The sequence below is a fragment of the Micropterus dolomieu genome, linkage group LG06 (genome assembly GCF_021292245.1).
Source record: "Micropterus dolomieu isolate WLL.071019.BEF.003 ecotype Adirondacks linkage group LG06, ASM2129224v1, whole genome shotgun sequence".
Lineage (NCBI taxonomy): Eukaryota > Metazoa > Chordata > Actinopteri > Centrarchiformes > Centrarchidae > Micropterus > Micropterus dolomieu.
In genome coordinates, this window is record NC_060155.1 from 7,795,048 (window position 1) to 7,812,311 (window position 17,264).

The 17,264-nt window shown below is 40.1% G+C and overlaps 2 protein-coding genes and 1 long non-coding RNA gene across 6 annotated transcripts in view; 2 read left to right on the forward strand and 1 right to left on the reverse strand.

The window, feature by feature from the left end:
- The window catches only part of LOC123972379 (guanine nucleotide-binding protein G(olf) subunit alpha), a 45,707-nt gene extending 38,724 nt beyond the window's left edge, over nucleotides 1–6,983 (forward strand). For 2 of the 3 annotated variants that reach the window (XM_046051861.1, XM_046051863.1), the window contains exons 6-12: nucleotides 836–890; nucleotides 994–1,067; nucleotides 2,524–2,582; nucleotides 2,786–2,906; nucleotides 4,207–4,337; nucleotides 4,425–4,492; nucleotides 5,682–6,983. In XM_046051861.1, the coding sequence (XP_045907817.1) occupies nucleotides 836–890; nucleotides 994–1,067; nucleotides 2,524–2,582; nucleotides 2,786–2,906; nucleotides 4,207–4,337; nucleotides 4,425–4,492; nucleotides 5,682–5,828 (655 nt within the window). In that variant the 3' untranslated portion in view covers nucleotides 5,829–6,983. Of the gene's footprint in view, nucleotides 1–835; nucleotides 891–993; nucleotides 1,068–2,523; nucleotides 2,583–2,785; nucleotides 2,907–4,206; nucleotides 4,493–5,681 lie in introns of all 3 variants that reach the window. The other variant, XM_046051862.1, reaches the window with a different exon arrangement.
- Nucleotides 6,984–8,777: 1,794 nt separating this feature from the next.
- On the forward strand, nucleotides 8,778–13,948 carry LOC123972664. Of its 2 annotated transcripts, none has more exons than XR_006825450.1 (3): nucleotides 8,778–8,854; nucleotides 10,488–10,699; nucleotides 11,657–13,948. It is a non-coding gene; the product is annotated as an uncharacterized LOC123972664 (long non-coding RNA). The 2 variants fall into 2 exon arrangements; XR_006825449.1 differs by having other exon boundaries at nucleotides 11,765–13,947.
- Nucleotides 10,182–17,264, reverse strand: part of mppe1 (metallophosphoesterase 1) — an 11,381-nt gene continuing 4,298 nt past the window's right edge. The window contains exons 4-9 of the mRNA XM_046052235.1: nucleotides 15,385–15,465; nucleotides 14,191–14,299; nucleotides 13,788–13,868; nucleotides 12,109–12,231; nucleotides 11,731–11,871; nucleotides 10,182–10,649 (exon numbers count right to left, since the gene is read on the reverse strand). Coding sequence (XP_045908191.1) covers nucleotides 10,464–10,649; nucleotides 11,731–11,871; nucleotides 12,109–12,231; nucleotides 13,788–13,868; nucleotides 14,191–14,299; nucleotides 15,385–15,465 — 721 coding nt within the window. The 3' untranslated portion in view covers nucleotides 10,182–10,463. The remainder of the gene's footprint in view (nucleotides 10,650–11,730; nucleotides 11,872–12,108; nucleotides 12,232–13,787; nucleotides 13,869–14,190; nucleotides 14,300–15,384; nucleotides 15,466–17,264) is intronic.

Here is a 17,264-nt window from a genome sequence, read left to right on the forward strand (position 1 = left end):
TGCTGTAGTAAGTCAGTTTTATGGTATGTTTTTATTTTTATTTGTCCAGATGTAAAGCATATCATATCATAATGAACCATGTCTCTGCAAATACCAATAATGGACCGTTTATTAAAGTCTATATACATTTTGACCAGCATTGCAGGAGTCCTTTTAATTATGTGGTGCCTTCCTTTAACGGGGCCTGTGTGACCGTGTGTCCCCAGCCCCGTTGTCCTGAGCCTGCTGTGTTGCAGAGAGGCCCAGCTGCTGCTACTGCTGCTGCTACTGCTGCACATCTCTCAGTAGTGAAGAGATGGCAACAGCAAGCTGTCTAACCTCCACAATAACCGCCTTATGTAATCACTCTGGCTAGAGACAGACCAAAATAGCCCAGACTGAGCAGCCCTGCCCTCTTGTGGCAACCAGCTGACTTAACACCGGCCTACTGAGCCTCCAAAGGGAGTCGGACATGGCGGCTGCCTTTTGCAGCATCCGGTGTAACTCACATGAACGTTTAAATAACTGTTCAAACTGACGCAGCACAACAGATAGGTCTAATGAATGATGTAGCATTCGTGACGTATGATCAGATTTAATTAATAGATAGCTGTGAGAGGAGCTCTGGTCCCCTGTTTGTTATTTGGTTTTGACTGTTTTGGATTCAGTATATCAGACTTATGAAATTATTTTTAGAAATCAGTATTTAGGGAGACTGATCTCATTAATTGCCTAGCTTTCATGCGTAGTGACAAATTGTTTTATGTAGTTGAATCTTAATAACAATCACATTTCTACAGCTGATATTAAAGTATAGACCTTAGTCTAAATTTGTTTTTTTTTTCTCTCTTTGCAGTTTCCTGGACAGAATTGACTCTGTAAGACAGAATGACTACACACCAACAGACCAGGTGCGTCGTCCCTTTAATGTGCAAACTTCGTAGTTTGTAATTCCCCTCCAAAAGCTTGCTTGCTTTACTGAATTGGATACATCTTCGTTTCCATGTTTTACAGGACCTGCTACGCTGCCGAGTGTTAACTTCAGGGATTTTCGAGACGAGGTTCCAAGTAGACAAAGTGAACTTTCAGTAAGTCTTTCTCAGCTTTCCCTCAGAAGTGAAACCACACAATGAAGGCATGTTTTTAATATGCCAGTATATTGACTAATTATACCGATTGATAGTTCATTCTTAATTGCATCACATTTTTCTGAACAGTCAGCTTATTCAAAGACATGCTCCGGCCAGGCTGATAATTCTCCAAACATTTTTCATTTGCCACCTTAGTTTGTTTGCAGCTTATATATAAGTTTAATAATTTGAGAAAAACTCTGCCTACATACATTTGTAATCATATAATATGACCAAAGAAGCTCTGGAAAACATACTTTTTTATGGCTTGTGATTTTTATCACTAATATTATCAGTAATATAAATCAGAAAAGATAAGGCCTGCTTCCAAACACAAAACATCCGAATTTCCTAGAGTCAGCCACCAAAACAGAAACAAGAGGGATCAACCCAAAAGACAAAGTGCCCGAACTTAAGGAAATATCTTGTGTCTTGTCCGCATTCTTTCCTATGCAGCAACGTTTCCTAACCCAGTCACCCATTCCTGGAAAGGAGTTTCCCCTGGCATTTTCCAGTTTCTGCAAATAATTTGCCGCAAAACATTATTGAGTCGACACACTTTTTTTCTTTACGCGGTTGTACCAATAATCCCAGTTAAGAATCCCCCCCTGGGTGTTATTGCTATATTTACCTTGGCCTCGTGTTAAGAGCCTGAAGTGTCATAAGTTCGTACCCCCTAACAGCAATGTGTCCTTGGAACAAAACACTAAACCCCAACCAGCTCTGCGGCTGGAAGCTGAGGTGGAAAAGAACGTCATCTAAGTGCCTGAAATGTTAAATTAATCCTCTGCGGTCCACTGGTGTGATTTCTGAGCCAGTTGAACGTTATTGACCATTGGTTGAAGTTATAAGAGCAGCCAAAAAAAGTTAGAGTAAATGTTTCGTAACTGCTTTGATGATGTCAGATGAGATGACCCATTTCCACTGTCGCAGACACAACAGACTTATTCTACCATCTGAAACGGGCCTTTGTATCAAATTATATCATCCCAAATGATTGATATAAAAGCTCTGGGACATGACTTCCCTTTGGGTGTGCCTTTTTTTATTATTCAGCTTTGATGACTTCCAAACATCCATCCACGCTCACACAGGCCACTGAGTACGTGCATATAATGCTGTTCTTCATATTCTTTGTTCCCAAATTGATTTTTAATGTATCCAGACTTGTCGCATTAAGATCTAGGATCTCGTTTACCACATCTGAGATTAGGAGCAGAATTAGCTCAAGACAGAAAATCTTTTGTGATGATTAAAAAAAAAAAAGTATCTGTATATGAATACTTACAAATGTTCTCAGGCTGGCCAACTACAGTTCAATGTGTACCTGACCATCGCACTAGAGAGATGAACTCTTTGATTACATTTTGATTATTGTTTCTGAGTCTGACCCAGTATTTTGTCTCCTGCATAGCATGTTTGATGTTGGGGGCCAGAGAGATGAAAGGAGAAAATGGATCCAGTGCTTTAATGGTGAGACTTTCAGCCTTTTTTGTTCTTGTTCTTCTTTAAATAGCCACACTGTACGTCCTCGCCCAACGACTCGGTCACCTCCTGCCACGTATTTTCTACCAGCTTCAGCATCACGTCACTTTATTATTTTTTGGGTTATTCTTACACACATGTTTAATGTCGGGTTGATCTGTCCTGATGTAGTATCTCTCTTCTCCTTCCAGACGTCACTGCTATCATCTTCGTGGTGGCCAGCAGCAGCTACAACATGGTAATAAGGGAAGACAATAACACCAACAGGCTACGGGAAGCCCTGGACCTCTTCCGCAGTATTTGGAACAACAGGTGAGTGAGAAACATGAATGAAGCTTGAGCCGAGTGGTTCATTCCTCTCATCTGAAGCCTCATGTCGGGTCCAGCTGCTGCGTTGCTCCTTTCTTATCTTGCTTACTACAGTCCAAGTTCTTAAATCAACAATGTAAGTTCAGTGAGGTCAAAAGGTGGTGCATGAACTAAGTTAGAAGCCTAAATTCTTCTCTTGAATACTCGTCTCCTTTTTACAGAAACAGAACCATCTTCCTTAGAATTAATATAAAGAGGATTGTTGAGGCAGTTTTCCTATCAGTTTTGGATTTTGGGGATGTCATCTATAGACGTCCTGCTCCTTCTAGTCTTAAACTCCTAGACATGGTTTATATTTCTGCTCTCAGATTTATTAAAAAACACTCCCTGCCTCAATGTGTAACTATTTGAACAGATTTTTATTCTTATCTGTGTTTGTCCTATTTATTTTTAACTCGTATGTAACTCGACATTATTGCAAATGAGGGCAACTTCAACGGTTTAATCTCTAAAACTCAACTAAAAGGGACATTCTGTATTTGTCAACCAAGGTACTGTTGTCTTTTGTTCTTTTTAACAACTGTCCATAATAACATTGTATTAAAGAAACTTTTAGAAATGCAGACTCAAGTTGATAGGGATAAGATGCACAAGCCTCCTGCAGCATTCCCAAACATTTAAATTTAACAGAAAAGCGTTTTATACACTTTGAGTCCAACCAAATATAAAGAAAGAAAGTCGTCCTGTGGAAATCCCTGTAGCTGTTGAAACAAAATGCTGGTCAGCCAGTAAGTTGATCTAGAAGTGGGAAAAAAAACGAATTTCCCTAACGATACGGTACCCTCATGGTTAGGAGTAAAGGCGCAGGCTGCGATCCGCATTGCTCCTAGTTCGAGTTCAGCTAGTTGTTGTGTGCCGTTCCCCAGCTCTCTCGCCCATAATTTCCTTTTGTGTCTTTACTGTCAGACTTGCTAATGATGGTTTAAAAACAGCAACAAAAAAAAGAGTTCCTCCCAAGATGCATTATTAACACATCCCCATGTCATAGAAACTAAACTCATGTTCTAAGGATTGACTCTTTACTTAATTTCCTCAAAGAGAGTTAAGGGGGTCTGAACTGTTTTACTTCCAAAAAGTGTCCATGAGAAATGTCTGAATAATTGTGTTCTACATAATTCAGTTGTTGTTAATTAAGTCCAGAGAGCTGAAATGCAAATCCCATCGTTTCCCTTCTGATGTATTCACACACATGAAAGAAACTTCTACTGTTTCTTTAATGGTGTTTGTGGATTTGTTTTTTCAGATGGTTACGCACTATATCGGTCATATTATTCCTGAACAAGCAGGACATGCTGGCTGAGAAAGTATTAGCTGGAAAATCCAAAATTGAAGACTACTTCCCTGAATATGCTCGCTACACCATACCAAATGAAGGTTTGTGCCCCACTGAAATACCAGAAGTACTAATAGGGTTTCTCTTTACGTCGGTCAGTGTTAACTGTGAATCCCTTGTCCTTTTAGCAACTCCTGAACCTGGTGAAGACCCAAGAGTGACGAGAGCTAAGTTCTTCATCCGAGACGAGTTTCTTGTAAGTATATCCCTGTTTCTGGACAGTTTGAAGTGAGCTGAAGTTAAAGGGTGTCCTGCCATGAACAGCCTTGTCCTGTTAATTCACAACTCAGTGTTGTACGTGGTGCTGCCAAACACAAATGCAGACATTTTATGTTGCTTTGAACTTGATAAAATATTTCTGCTGATTGTTACCGTCTCATGAGGACAAGTTGTCTGTAGATGTGCTGCTGAAGAACAAAGTTTTTACCATCCAGTCATGTTGATGGACATCCCCGCCTCTTGGCACCAGATGTGGGGCTATTGTCTGAAATATGTTAGCCTCCTTTGTGGTCACAAAAGCCGTATTTAGCACAGGTCAAATCAGTTATCTCAGTTTCTAGTAAGGGCGGTACTACAGTTGAATACTGTAAATTTCTCACCAAAATCTGCTCCTGTTTCCTGGGAAACATACCCGCAAGACCCTGACATTTTTTACATGAATGTATTTGGATGTCTGTGTGCGCTTGGATACAGAATATAATTTGTACTAAAACAAACACGCCTTCTCCAAACTTCATATATTCGTCATATTGTTTGTATAGTCCACTGCAGCAGAATAACACCAGGTCAGATTTATTAGGATGGTCAGATGCTCCCAAATAACCAATCAGCTGTTAAATAGATCGATAAATTATTCTTTAAGGTTGGCCTTTTCCACTTTTAATAGGAATTGTTAAAATGCCACAAATGAAGGAATGACAACAGAAAATTTGAGTGAATGTGATTAAATGTTTGATTATCTGAGGTGCTGTTCATTTATTGCAAAGAATCTTGGGATAAAAGTGAAATATTTCCTAAAAGTAATAATTTTACAATCATGGGTAAACTTCAGCCCTTGACAGTAGACATCAAAGTGGGCGTGTGCTAAAGTAAATGAGGAAAGCCACAGTCTGGACTCACTTGATATGAAAACCACAGATGGTAAATGACTGAATGAACTGCTCAGACGCCTCAAAGCTCACAGAACTCACAAAGTCACAGGGACAGGAAGCAGTCTAATTTGAAACTTAACCTAATGTGCATTTCAGAAGGTCAAAGATCAGAAGCAGCGACAGACGTGAGGATTGAAGGAATTCAGAGACTACTCTTAAGGGTTAAAAATCACCATCAGAGGAGCTTAGGTTATATTTCATCCCCCTAACGTCTGTCCTGTCTTTTCCCCTCAGCGGATCAGCACTGCGAGTGGCGACGGCAGACACTACTGCTACCCTCACTTCACCTGCGCCGTGGACACAGAGAACATCCGGCGGGTGTTCAATGACTGCCGGGACATCATCCAGAGAATGCACCTGCGGCAGTACGAACTCTTGTGATGGGAGACCGCCTCCGTCAGCCTTCTGTGTTTTTCTCCACCATTCTGCATCCTTGACGAACCCTTCCTCCTCCAGCTCCTCCACCTCCACCTAACCCCTCACCCCTCCTCCCTCAAAGAAACCCTCAACAACCCCGACCACCCCTCCTGTCGAGGACTATGAAGTACTACTGAAGTGTGTCAAATCCTCTTCCTCTTCTTAACTTCTTAGCTTTTTGTACTTTTTTCTTTCTCTGAGACCGATTCATCCCCATTTCACCGACGTGAAAGGAAGATTGGGGAACAAAGTTGTTGCGTGCCGCTATTATTTTTTTTTCTCTTCTTTTACTTTTAATCCTTCCTTTTGAAAGCCTTGATTTTTGTCATTCCACTAAGCCTTGGGCTACCTCCTTTGTTTTTGCCCCCTTGTGTCTGTCTGTCTTTTGGCTTTGACATTGGACCTGGACTGGTGGGTGTGGATACATAAAAACACACCTACAGGACCTCACTGTAGAGGCAGTGTGCGTGCGTGTGTTTGTATGTAATGAAGAGACGGAGGATTGCCATATAAGCGCGCATGTGTGTGTTCATGTTTGTGTGTCACCTGCTGGTTTAAAGCTGGCATCACCACCATGACCCTTACCCTCCCCCACCTACCCTTTCTTTTCTTTTTTTCTTATTTTTTTAATTTTGCCCCGTCACCCCCTCCGGCCTGCTTCTTCTCTCCGCGTGGAAGACGACTGGACGGCGACAAAACCCGGAGAGCAACGGGAGTGGATGCAGGGGAACCGAGTGGATGAAGAGATAAATGCACTTTGCATCAGGTTCCTTAATAACTTTTTTTGTTGTTGTTGTTGCTGTTGTTGCTGTTGTTGTTGTTGTTGTTGTTGTTGTTTTTTCTCCAGAGGAAGCATACACACAATGTAGCATCACAATATTTATTGCCCTGTCACGATGTTAGCTTGCCGAGCTGCAGGGTGCACCGAGCAGCCGAGAGACATGTGGAGCGAAAGATTAAAGTGGGAAGGGGCAGGAAATATATGACGACATGAAGACGGATTTAAATGAAGGAAAAGGGACTGAGCTCTCCGCACCTTAGCCCTGCTGCCTCCACGGACTCGGACCTGCCTCCTTTTTCCACACAAACCATCCTTTTAGCTTAGAGATACTGATGGGAGGGGAGGGGAGGGGAGGGGGGTGGTGGGGGGGAGAAAAATGTATTGTTCTCTTTTTTTTGTTAACTTGTACACTGTGCAAGGTTGAATTATCCTGTACAGACTGTAAAATGTAATATTATTTTGTACAACTTAATTGAAAGAAAAACAAATCTACTTGTAGATCTTTGTGCCTTGATTATGGCTGTACCTGTAAATGAGCTCAGATGTAAGTATGTTTTCGACTGCGCTGTACAGCTTGATGTCAATCTCTATCAGCAGCAGAAGACTGCGGGTAGGGGACTTTCTCTGTAGAGTTTAGTTTTTTCTGGTTTATAAAAAAAAAAGGAAATGCTGTTTAGTAAAAAATAAAAAATAGGGAAAAAATCCTAAAAACCTGTATACATTATGCAAATTAACCACTTACCTGCAGTGAAGACCAGATGTTGCAGCGCCATGCCTTTTTTTTTTTTTTTTTCTTTTGTTGTTTTTATTTTTTCCTCCTTTTTATTTTTATTTCTTTTGAACTTCACAGCTTTAAACAAACATTGGAAATCCATTGAAAGTGTCCAAATTGCAACCTGGTGTTGTTTTAATAGGAACCAACGTTTTTTCAATATGAAGTGTGTCTGAGATCTGTACTGATGTGCGTGCCTGTGCGCATGTGTACATAAAACAAACATAGACTCGCAGACGCATTGTGTGTGTGTGTGTGAGAGAGAGTGTGAGTGTGAGTGTGAGTGTGCGCTGTGTGTAAAATTTTATAAATGTATGTACATGTAAATTTATAGGTCTATATAAATATATATGTACACTTATACATGTTTAATTATGTGTGTGCCTAGGTGTACATACCTATGTATGTATACGGTAAATATGTATACATACACACATAGGAAAGCATGTTTAGAATGGAGATGAATAAATGAGAGCGTGCAATATTAGTAATTCTTTGGTCCTTTGGAGCCATACCCAATGGCACAGGCACTATGAATGTGTGAGCAGCACCCAACAAGACAAGCTCTTCTCCTTGTACAAACAGCATCAGCCTTTTCTTCTGCTACAGTACACGTCTATCCCCAAAAGCGAGTGAACTGACTGGAGGTGCAAAAACCTTGTTTGGCCTGGGAGGATGATTAAATGACATTTTTATTTTCTTTAAATAAAGAGGCACATTAGAGGACTTTGCTTTATTTCCATCTTGGTGTCCAGTTGTGTCCAAATTTGTTACCAATGAGAGTTGCTTTTGTTTTGCTTTTATGGATGCACTGTGGTACTGTACATAGATATTGTACAAGTGGGCGAGTAGGGCCGGGTACATTCAGTATATTTACTGTGTTCCAGTGAAATTACTTTGGTATAAATATAGACCCTTTTCACATTTTCACTTGTTATAAGAGGAAAAGCGCAGGTATCACCTAACATTAACGATGTTCTATTCAAGTGTCCCAGTCAGTCGTGACAGTGAGCAGCATGAACAATACCAGGACCCTGAAACTGAATCATTCATTTTTATTATTTCCACCTGTGCTTTTCCTACTGTGACATGTCAAAGTGTTTTCTGTGAAAAAGGCATATTGAGATATCCTGATATGATGTGGTTATTCTTATTTAAAGGCCCCCTCAGGCCCTGATTAGACCTCAGCTCAGGTTAAAGCTGGTCCCAGGACTCAATGTACACACGTCTGACAAAAGTGTAATGTAGGTGCAACTGAGCCAACAGTAGTCAGGGAGATGTCAAAGGGTCAAGAGGTCTAATCAAGCAAAATAATTGAAATCACCTGTGTGGGTCTACTGCAGGTGTTCAGGGTCTCCAGTGAACGTCAGTTTGACTAACTGTAGAAAGCGTTTTCCTTTGCACTTCTCATGGAGCGGACCAATGCCTTAAATCCAGGTTAATATCTTTGACCTATTTTCCAGATTAGATCTGTCTCAGGCACAAAGAAGATCAGGAGTGCACAATATGGAGAAAGTGATCCCATCAGGATATGTATAATTTTACATAACTATATGTATCATATATACAAATGTATTGACATTTGGGTTTTTTTAGCTTTACAGGTTTGTTTGAGTAATCAGTTGTTTGAGTAATCAGTTAGTTCATCAAACAATTATTTGGTGACTAATTAATAACTTGTTAATGATGGAAGGTTTTTAACTTCTCAAATGTGAGGATTCTTTACAGACAAAAAGAACCGATTGATTAATTGATAACGAATATAACTGTTAGTTGCAGCCATACTCTTGAATAATCCAGTTATTTAGATACCTGAAAAATCAAGTACTTCATCATATTGATGCAAAGATCATAAAAATCCAATATTGCTCATTGATTGGCAACATTGCATATTACAAATATGGCCTATTACAGAGATATTAGTGAGCGCCAGCACATTATGAAATGTCAGAAGCTGACACATTTATATCTCACAGTATACATTTCCAAATTTTCCAACCCTAAAGAAAAGAACAAGATTTGATTTAAGCTTTAAGACAAGTCAAATGTGAAAAGAGGACTGTATCTCAGTATCAGGAACATGTCCAATATTTATATGTATTCTTTTTTATTCAACATGATTTTGCATTTGCAAACACATATTTGTGTTTAAATCACATTCATTATATTTCCACGACGTGTCCATCTCTGCTGCCACTCCCCAGGTTTTAACATCCCATAATATTTAACATTTCATCCACAGAGTGACATGGCTTCAGGTGATAGATTATACCGAGCCATAGTGGACATCGACCTCTAGTCTACACTATAACTCTCTAAAACAGACCCTAAGATTCTGATTTATGATCTACAATTCCTCAGAAACGTTTTCACAATTTGGCAAAAACCCTCACAAACATTTGGCACAGAAAGTCAGCAATAAATAGATTCAGATATGCATCATAAAAACATTATTGGACATCAATAACATAAACAGTGTTCAGAGTGTGAGACGATCAGTGTGTTTACATCAGATCACAGTCAACAATAAACCACCATCTGACTTTACCACCTTAATTCAGACCACAGAAGGTTAGTATTTACATATGTACTTGTTTGATTGGTCTCTCTTAATGCCACGTGTGTTTCCTTCATAATGATTCAGCCAGCTTTTGTAAAGTTAGTGACTCTTCTGTGACTGAAAACTTCCTGATTCTTCATTCTGGTAATGCATTAAGCTCCACCTGTTTGGCACTCGCAAGGAAGGTAAACAAACACAAGTGATGGTTTGTAACAGCAATTTGGCCCACATGTTCTTCATCATCATCATCAGTAGTGATAAACATTTGGTCCTTTAAAGACATTTAAAATATATATATATATTCATGTCCTTCACAGTGTCGCAAAACATTCGGACAAACAAGTCGAGGTTGTATGAACAGATTTCTGACCCGTTCAGAAGAGGAATGTCACATTTGCAAATCCTCACATCAGGTGTTTACCAACTACAGTGAACTCTCCTTCATGGGCTCTGCGCTGGGATGTGGTGCGCTCTGGGTAATGTAGTTCACAGAGACTTGTGCTTCCCCAGTAGGCAGAGGCTGAGACACTGCAGCAGGCCTTTCATCCACAAACAGTGAGCCAGGAACAGCAGCAGCAGGCAGGCGCCGGCCGAGCAGTAAACGCTGATCACCGTGCTCTCCTCCGGCAGGAAACACTTGGACAGAGTGTAGCTGCCCGGTGACACCGACGCCTGAGAGGGGAGAGGGCAGGGAAGAAAAAAGGAGAACAAACGTTTTAATGGTGATAATCAGTGTTAATATCAGCACAGGCGGCTGCTTAGGGCCCCTTAGCCACCAGTGGGCCTCCAAAAACAGAACATGTGAACCCTAATTTGGTTCCTGCTGCATATTTGTAGTATTGAAAATTGCAGTCCCTGATTGTGAAGTTCACAATAACCTAATTAAAGAGCACAATTTGAGTTTTTTGGAATAATAAGAAATAACACATTTTTGGAGGAGTGGCAAAATATTTTAAGAAATGTCCTCAAGGTCCATTTAGTAGCTGTTCTGGAGCTTTCATTTACATTTATTGTAGATATTCAAATTCAACATTTTACCCGAGTAAAACAACAAATGCATAGCATGAAAATATATTTAAATTACCAAAAGTACAAATTATTCATAATGGCCCATGTTAGAAACATATATATTATATTACTGGAATCAATTTAATGTTTTAGCTGGTACAGGTGGGGCTAATTTAACCTATTTTATACACTGCTGGTTAGTTTAATCTGTAATACATCACAGTTTATTTGTAGATTATATACTATGTATTAATAATCTGAATCTACAAAGTAACTAGTAAAACAGCTTTAATTAAATGTAAAAGAGTAAAAAGTACAATATTTTCCTCAGATAAAGTATAATGAAATGGAATTACTCAAGTGAAGCACAATTGTAGTCTACTTAAGTATAGGCTAATACTTGAGTCAATGTACCTAGGGCCTAGTTACTTTACACCACTGGAACCATGACAGTAAACCTGCGGTCCAGACAGCTAAACAGTGAGCTGAAACTCACTATATAAAGAGATTCGGGTAGAAATTCCCGGTGGGTTCATCACTATGAGAAGACCTCCTTTCATACTGTTATTTAACACTTTGTTTCTATAAAAATATTGATTATATCTGCTTTAAAAGTGTTATTTTTCTACGCAGAGAATGAATTCACACACTCTAATCTATCATCTGTTCAGGTTATCTCAGGTTATCAGCTTATTAATAATCCATGTTGGAGCAGAACTCCTCGGTGGATGTTGTTCTTACGCACCAGGATGAAGCTGGGGTTGTTTCTGTTCCTCCAGCTGAAGGACGGCACGCTGATTTCTGGGTACTTGTTGTCATGGAGAACCTCACATCCGCTGTGGGTGTGCCCGCTCAGGATGAGGCGGGGCTTAAACCACTGCAGTAGCTGAGGAGAGACAAACCCACATCTACCTCAGAGACCGGTTGCGGCTCGCTTACATCATCAGTTTCATCATCATCATCATCATCATCATCATCTGCTGTGTCTGTATGGGAATGTTTCTGACAGCAGACTGTTGTATTGTGTTTTCATTGGGTGAAACCGCTTCAGAAGAGATCCGTGCTTTGAGAGAGAAGGGGGAAAATAACCCAGCATGGTGTGATGAGACTGCAGAGTACTCACCCTCTGTGAGGCCTCCTTAGACAACACGTCATACTTCTCTCTGAACAGCAGGTGTCGCTCTTCAGGCGGTGCAGCATCCATTCCTGTGCAGCCGGCATCGCTCACTCTGTACAGAGGATAGTGCTGGAGAGCAGGGAAAACATGATTACCATCTCTTCAGCTGTTCTGATATCGGTGGCTATTCATTCTAGTATCTCTGTGGTCCCTCCTCACATGAGGGCCTTGCATTCTCAGTCCCCTTTTACCCCCCAGTCCTACGCCCCTGACCCCTGTAGCTCACCTGGTCGAGCACGTATAACGCTTCAGGGCTGCGACCTCACCACTCACTGCTGCAGGTCATCCCTCTCTCTTTACTGTGGCTGTCTAACAGGGCAGAAATGCCACACAAACTGTCGATTGACAGTCAATCCTAAACAATCAATCTGATAGCCGAGTTATTGATTCTGTAATTTATCAAAGCAAAATACCACACGTTTGCTGGTTCATGCTTCTCATACATGAGGATTTTCTGCTTTTTTTTATGGTTTATGCGATTGCGACGTTATTTTAGGCTCTAGGAACTTGTCTCAGTGGACGTTTCTCACCATGTTCTGACACTTTAAAGACCAAATGATTAATCAGTTAAATGAAAAATCAATCAACAGATTAATCAATAGTAATCAGTATAGCTGGCCGTGGATTAATTAATAAAACAAACAAAAAAAAAACATGAACAATACAGCCACACATTTAACATCAGGCAGAGTGGCCAAAATGTTCTGTAACTCCTTTTAGATTTCCTCTTTTGACCCATGAGTGGGTAAAAAGATTGTTAAATTCATCTTATTCTGTAGCGTCTGACTGTATCTCACATGTATATTCTGCATCAGCTTGTTCCAGCGCTTCATTAAAGCTGCGATAAACAGTATGATGTTTACACTAAGTGAAATATTCAAACCCAAGATGTTTCACTGGCAGTTGCACTCCATCAAAAGGATTACATATTCTAGATGTCTTGTGCATCCTTTTATACACGTTTCTTCAAAAATTCAGCCTGACATATTTGTTATCTTTAGAAACTTCTGGATCTTCACCAAAGTTTAAAATAAATTTCTGTGGGTTTCAATAGTATTTGGATCCCCAACGTTGAGTGTGTACTGTCAGCTGGGTTTAACCTGCAACTAACAACTATTTTAACAATAGTTGTTTCATTGATTGGTACATTTTATTAGATGAATCTGTTCATTGTTGGGTCTGTAACTGTCAGGAAATAATGACAAATGCCTTCAAATGCTTATGTTGTGTGAACGTTAAAAAAAAAAGTAATTTAAGGATTTCTTGTTGCCAATAATTGCAGGGTTGGTGGTTCAATCTGAGGCCTCTCCTGTCCATATGTTTGCTTGAGCAAAAGGCAGAATTGCTCCCAATGTGTGCTTATACAGGGGGGAGGGTGAAAGCAAGCTTAAGACACAATCTGTCAAATGATGGTACTGTAAAAACCCCAAAGGGATTAGATTTACAATGATGTGAAACAGAGGGCTGAACTCAAAAGTCCCAGCAGAATGAAAATCGCTTCAGCACAAATTCTTTCCCCACTAAATGTTCTCATCAGAGCTTCTCATGAAGAGCGAGTGGAGCCCTTTCAGCTTCAGGTTTTCACACAGACAAGAGAGCACATGCAGAGTACACTTGGTGTTTACCTGTAACATGATGGGCGGTGTGGGAGGATAGAGCTGCGAGCCCTCACAGCTGTCCGTCACTCCGCTGCTGGACTGAGAGTTCTGCAGAAGAGACAACATAAAGAAGTCATCGCCTGACTTGTCCACAAGCTCACAATGCTTGTTATTTCATGTCTCCCCACTCCTGCTGTTTCAAGAACACTTGTGCTGTTTGCAATCAGCCGCTGCACTAATCTTACTGCTTTTACTAACATTGCATGTGTAAAAAGGACCAAACACCTGCTCCAGGTGTGACTGAGCTTTGCATAAAAGTGTATCTTTTCATTTTGCTTCACTTGACTCAAGTCTTTTACACTTCATGAGTGCGCTCGAGGTGCTGACAGTGTAAAAGTGTGCTGCTGACTTCCAGAAATGTTCCTCCCACCTGAAGAGAACAGTTGAGGTCTCTGGAGAGTTTGATCAGCTCCTTCTCCACCGACTGGCAGATGGGACACCCGTCGCCATGCAGGGCCACGCTGTTCACCAGCAGAAAACTGAAAAGGGAGGCAAAAAAAAAAAAAATACTCTCAGTAAGAGCTGCAGTGAGGCTGCAGTGACACATCATTTCATAATGTTTTTTATTGTATAGCTGCACTGACCTGTTTTTAAAGAGGTTTAAAGATAGTGTGTTGAGCTTAAAACCACACCCAGCACATTCAAACAAGGTTGTCTGGTTCCAGTTGCTCCTTAATATGGATCGTATCATATTCACACCTATTCTCATGCGAGCTTCTCAAAGGCATTTATAGACAGTATTGTGAAAATACATATCTTTACAACGAGGTATAATGTTTAATAGCTTTTTGCATGGGTGAAATGTATAAAGTAAGGACAAAGGACAAAAACTAAATATATAAAGAAAAAATATATCACTTGTATCATGTTTTACTACCTTTATATATTTTATATATAAATATATATATAAAACTATAGAGTTATTTTTGTGCATAATAGTAATCCCACTAGAAAACTCTCCATCATCATTATCATTATTTGTCTATATTGGAGTTCTCAAACCGTATTTTCTTAAATAAAGTGAAATAAATGATAGAATATTAGATTAAAAGAATATTTCAACCTTACAAACAAATCACCTTTTTTCAAGGAAATGAATATCTGGATCTTGAGACAAAAAAGAAGGTAGTTCTAGGTAGAAGGTAGAAGCAGAATTGATAAATATTAAAATTTTCTTTTGAAATAAGTTGATTTGCAGTGGAAACAAGATTTTTTCACTTTTTTAAGGAAAGTCAGGACTCAGTTACAAACTCTGAGGACTTTCAGGGCACGATGACAAACAAAACAAGGCTGAGATTTTAATGTGGATCCACACTGATTTCAACTACAGTATGTTCAACAAGAGAGTGTGAACAGAGTAGGAATGCAGTTTGTTATTTGTACCTGTTAGCAGATATTTAAGATATCTGGAACAACTTTCTGTTATCTTTTTTAAAAGCTCCTTTTCTTTTTGCTTCTGCAAACTGCCTCAGGGGATTAAACCTGTGACCTTCCAGCCTGCTGAGTCACTTTCCTGCAGCTGTGTCGCAGGTTATCCTGTATGTTGCATCCTCCTGTCACTCACTTGACTCCCTTTTTGGTGACGATCCTGGTGGAGGAAGCGTTGAAGACCTTCTCGAAGCGCTGCAGCTTGAACCAGTCCATCCTGCAGGGAGACACAACGCGCTCGTCACACCGCAGCAAAAACCTGCTGCTCAGTCTGTCACGTCTGTCTGTCATATGCCGTTACATAAGAGCTGTGCCACCTCACTTCCTGCTGAGCATGAGTCAAATCAAAGCACACATGAGCTGCTGCATGTCTACATAATCCCACGTTTCTGAATCGCAGGCATCAAATGCTAAACTGCATGTCACTGTATTTGCTTTCACTGCTTCTTCCCCTGAGAAATTAAGAACAACAAAAAGAGGGCAACATACAGGGGTGGACACAATAAACGCAACATTTCTGCAATAAAATGCAAACCGGTACAACACCACCACAAACATACACAGCTTTGCCATACAATCTTATAGAAACTAATCACATGAGTTCTCCACAGGAGCATCGTGCGTTAGATTGCTTTAAAAATTGTATGTGTGCTTCTTCCAGGTCTTTTTCTTCCAGATTTGTTTATGTGACTTTCTCACTTTATCTTTTATAAAAATAGCAAAACAAAATCTGTTACATACAAAAAAAAATCATGAAAATTGTTTTTATCATCAGTTAATTGTTTTTATTACCATTACTGCAGTGTCTTAATTTCTGTGATTCGATTGCACTAACATTTCAAGTTCACATCCACCCTCCAGATCCACATATTTATTTAAATGTTATCTCCTTAAATGATTATCTAAATTGAAATCAGTAGGACTCCTCCAAACCAAATTTAATGTGAGAAGGAGGAAAGAAAAACGCTCTGCCCCATAAAATAATGTTTATTTTGTTTGGAGATTTATCTTTGCTTTGTTTTTGCAACATACTGAGAGTTTTAACCTCTTAAACTTGTTGACAAATTAAACAATCTGAGGATATAAATCCGGTTGTAAATTAGGAGCACAGAATGCAAGAATATGGTTGACTCAAAAAAACGACTCGTGACTTCTCTCTGACTTTGCTCTTTTGACTTGAGATACCATGATATCCTCCCTAAATTAAACATTTTGTTGTAAAGCTCTTCATTTTCCTGACAATAAATATACTTTGAATCGGCAGCCATTCACACTGCACAGAGATGCGTTTGTAAGAGCAGACAGACAGACAACAGATGACGCCTCATTATTACACTCACCTAAAGGATTATTAGGAACACTACACTAATACTGTGTTTGACCCCCTTTCGCCTTCAGAACTGCCTTAAATCTACGTGGCATTGATTCAACAAGGTGCTGAAAGCATTCTTTAGAAATGTTGGCCCATATTGATAGGATAGCATCTTGCAGTTGATGGAGATTTGTGGGATTCACATCCAGGGCACGAAGCTCCCGTTCCACCACATCCCAAAGATGCTCTATTGGGTTGAGATCTGGTGACTGTGGGGGCCATTTTAGTACAGTGAACTCATTGTCATGTTCAAGAAACCAATTTGAAATGATTGGAGCTTTGTGACATGGTGCATTATCCTGCTGGAAGTAGCCATCAGAGGATGGGTACATGGTGGCCATAAAGGGATGGACATGGTCAGAAACAATGCTCAGGTAGGCCGTGGCATTTAAACGATGCTCAATTGGCAGTAAGGGGCCTAAAGTGTGCCAAGAAAACTTCCCCCACACCATTACACCACCACCACCAGCCTGCACAGTGGTAACAAGGCATGATGGATCCATGTTCTCATTCTGTTTACGTCAAATTCTGACTCTACCATCTGAATGTCTCAACAGAAATCGAGACTCATCAGACCAGGCAACATTTTTCCAGTCTTCAACTGTCCAATTTTGGTGAGCTCTTGCAAATTGTGGCCTCTTTTT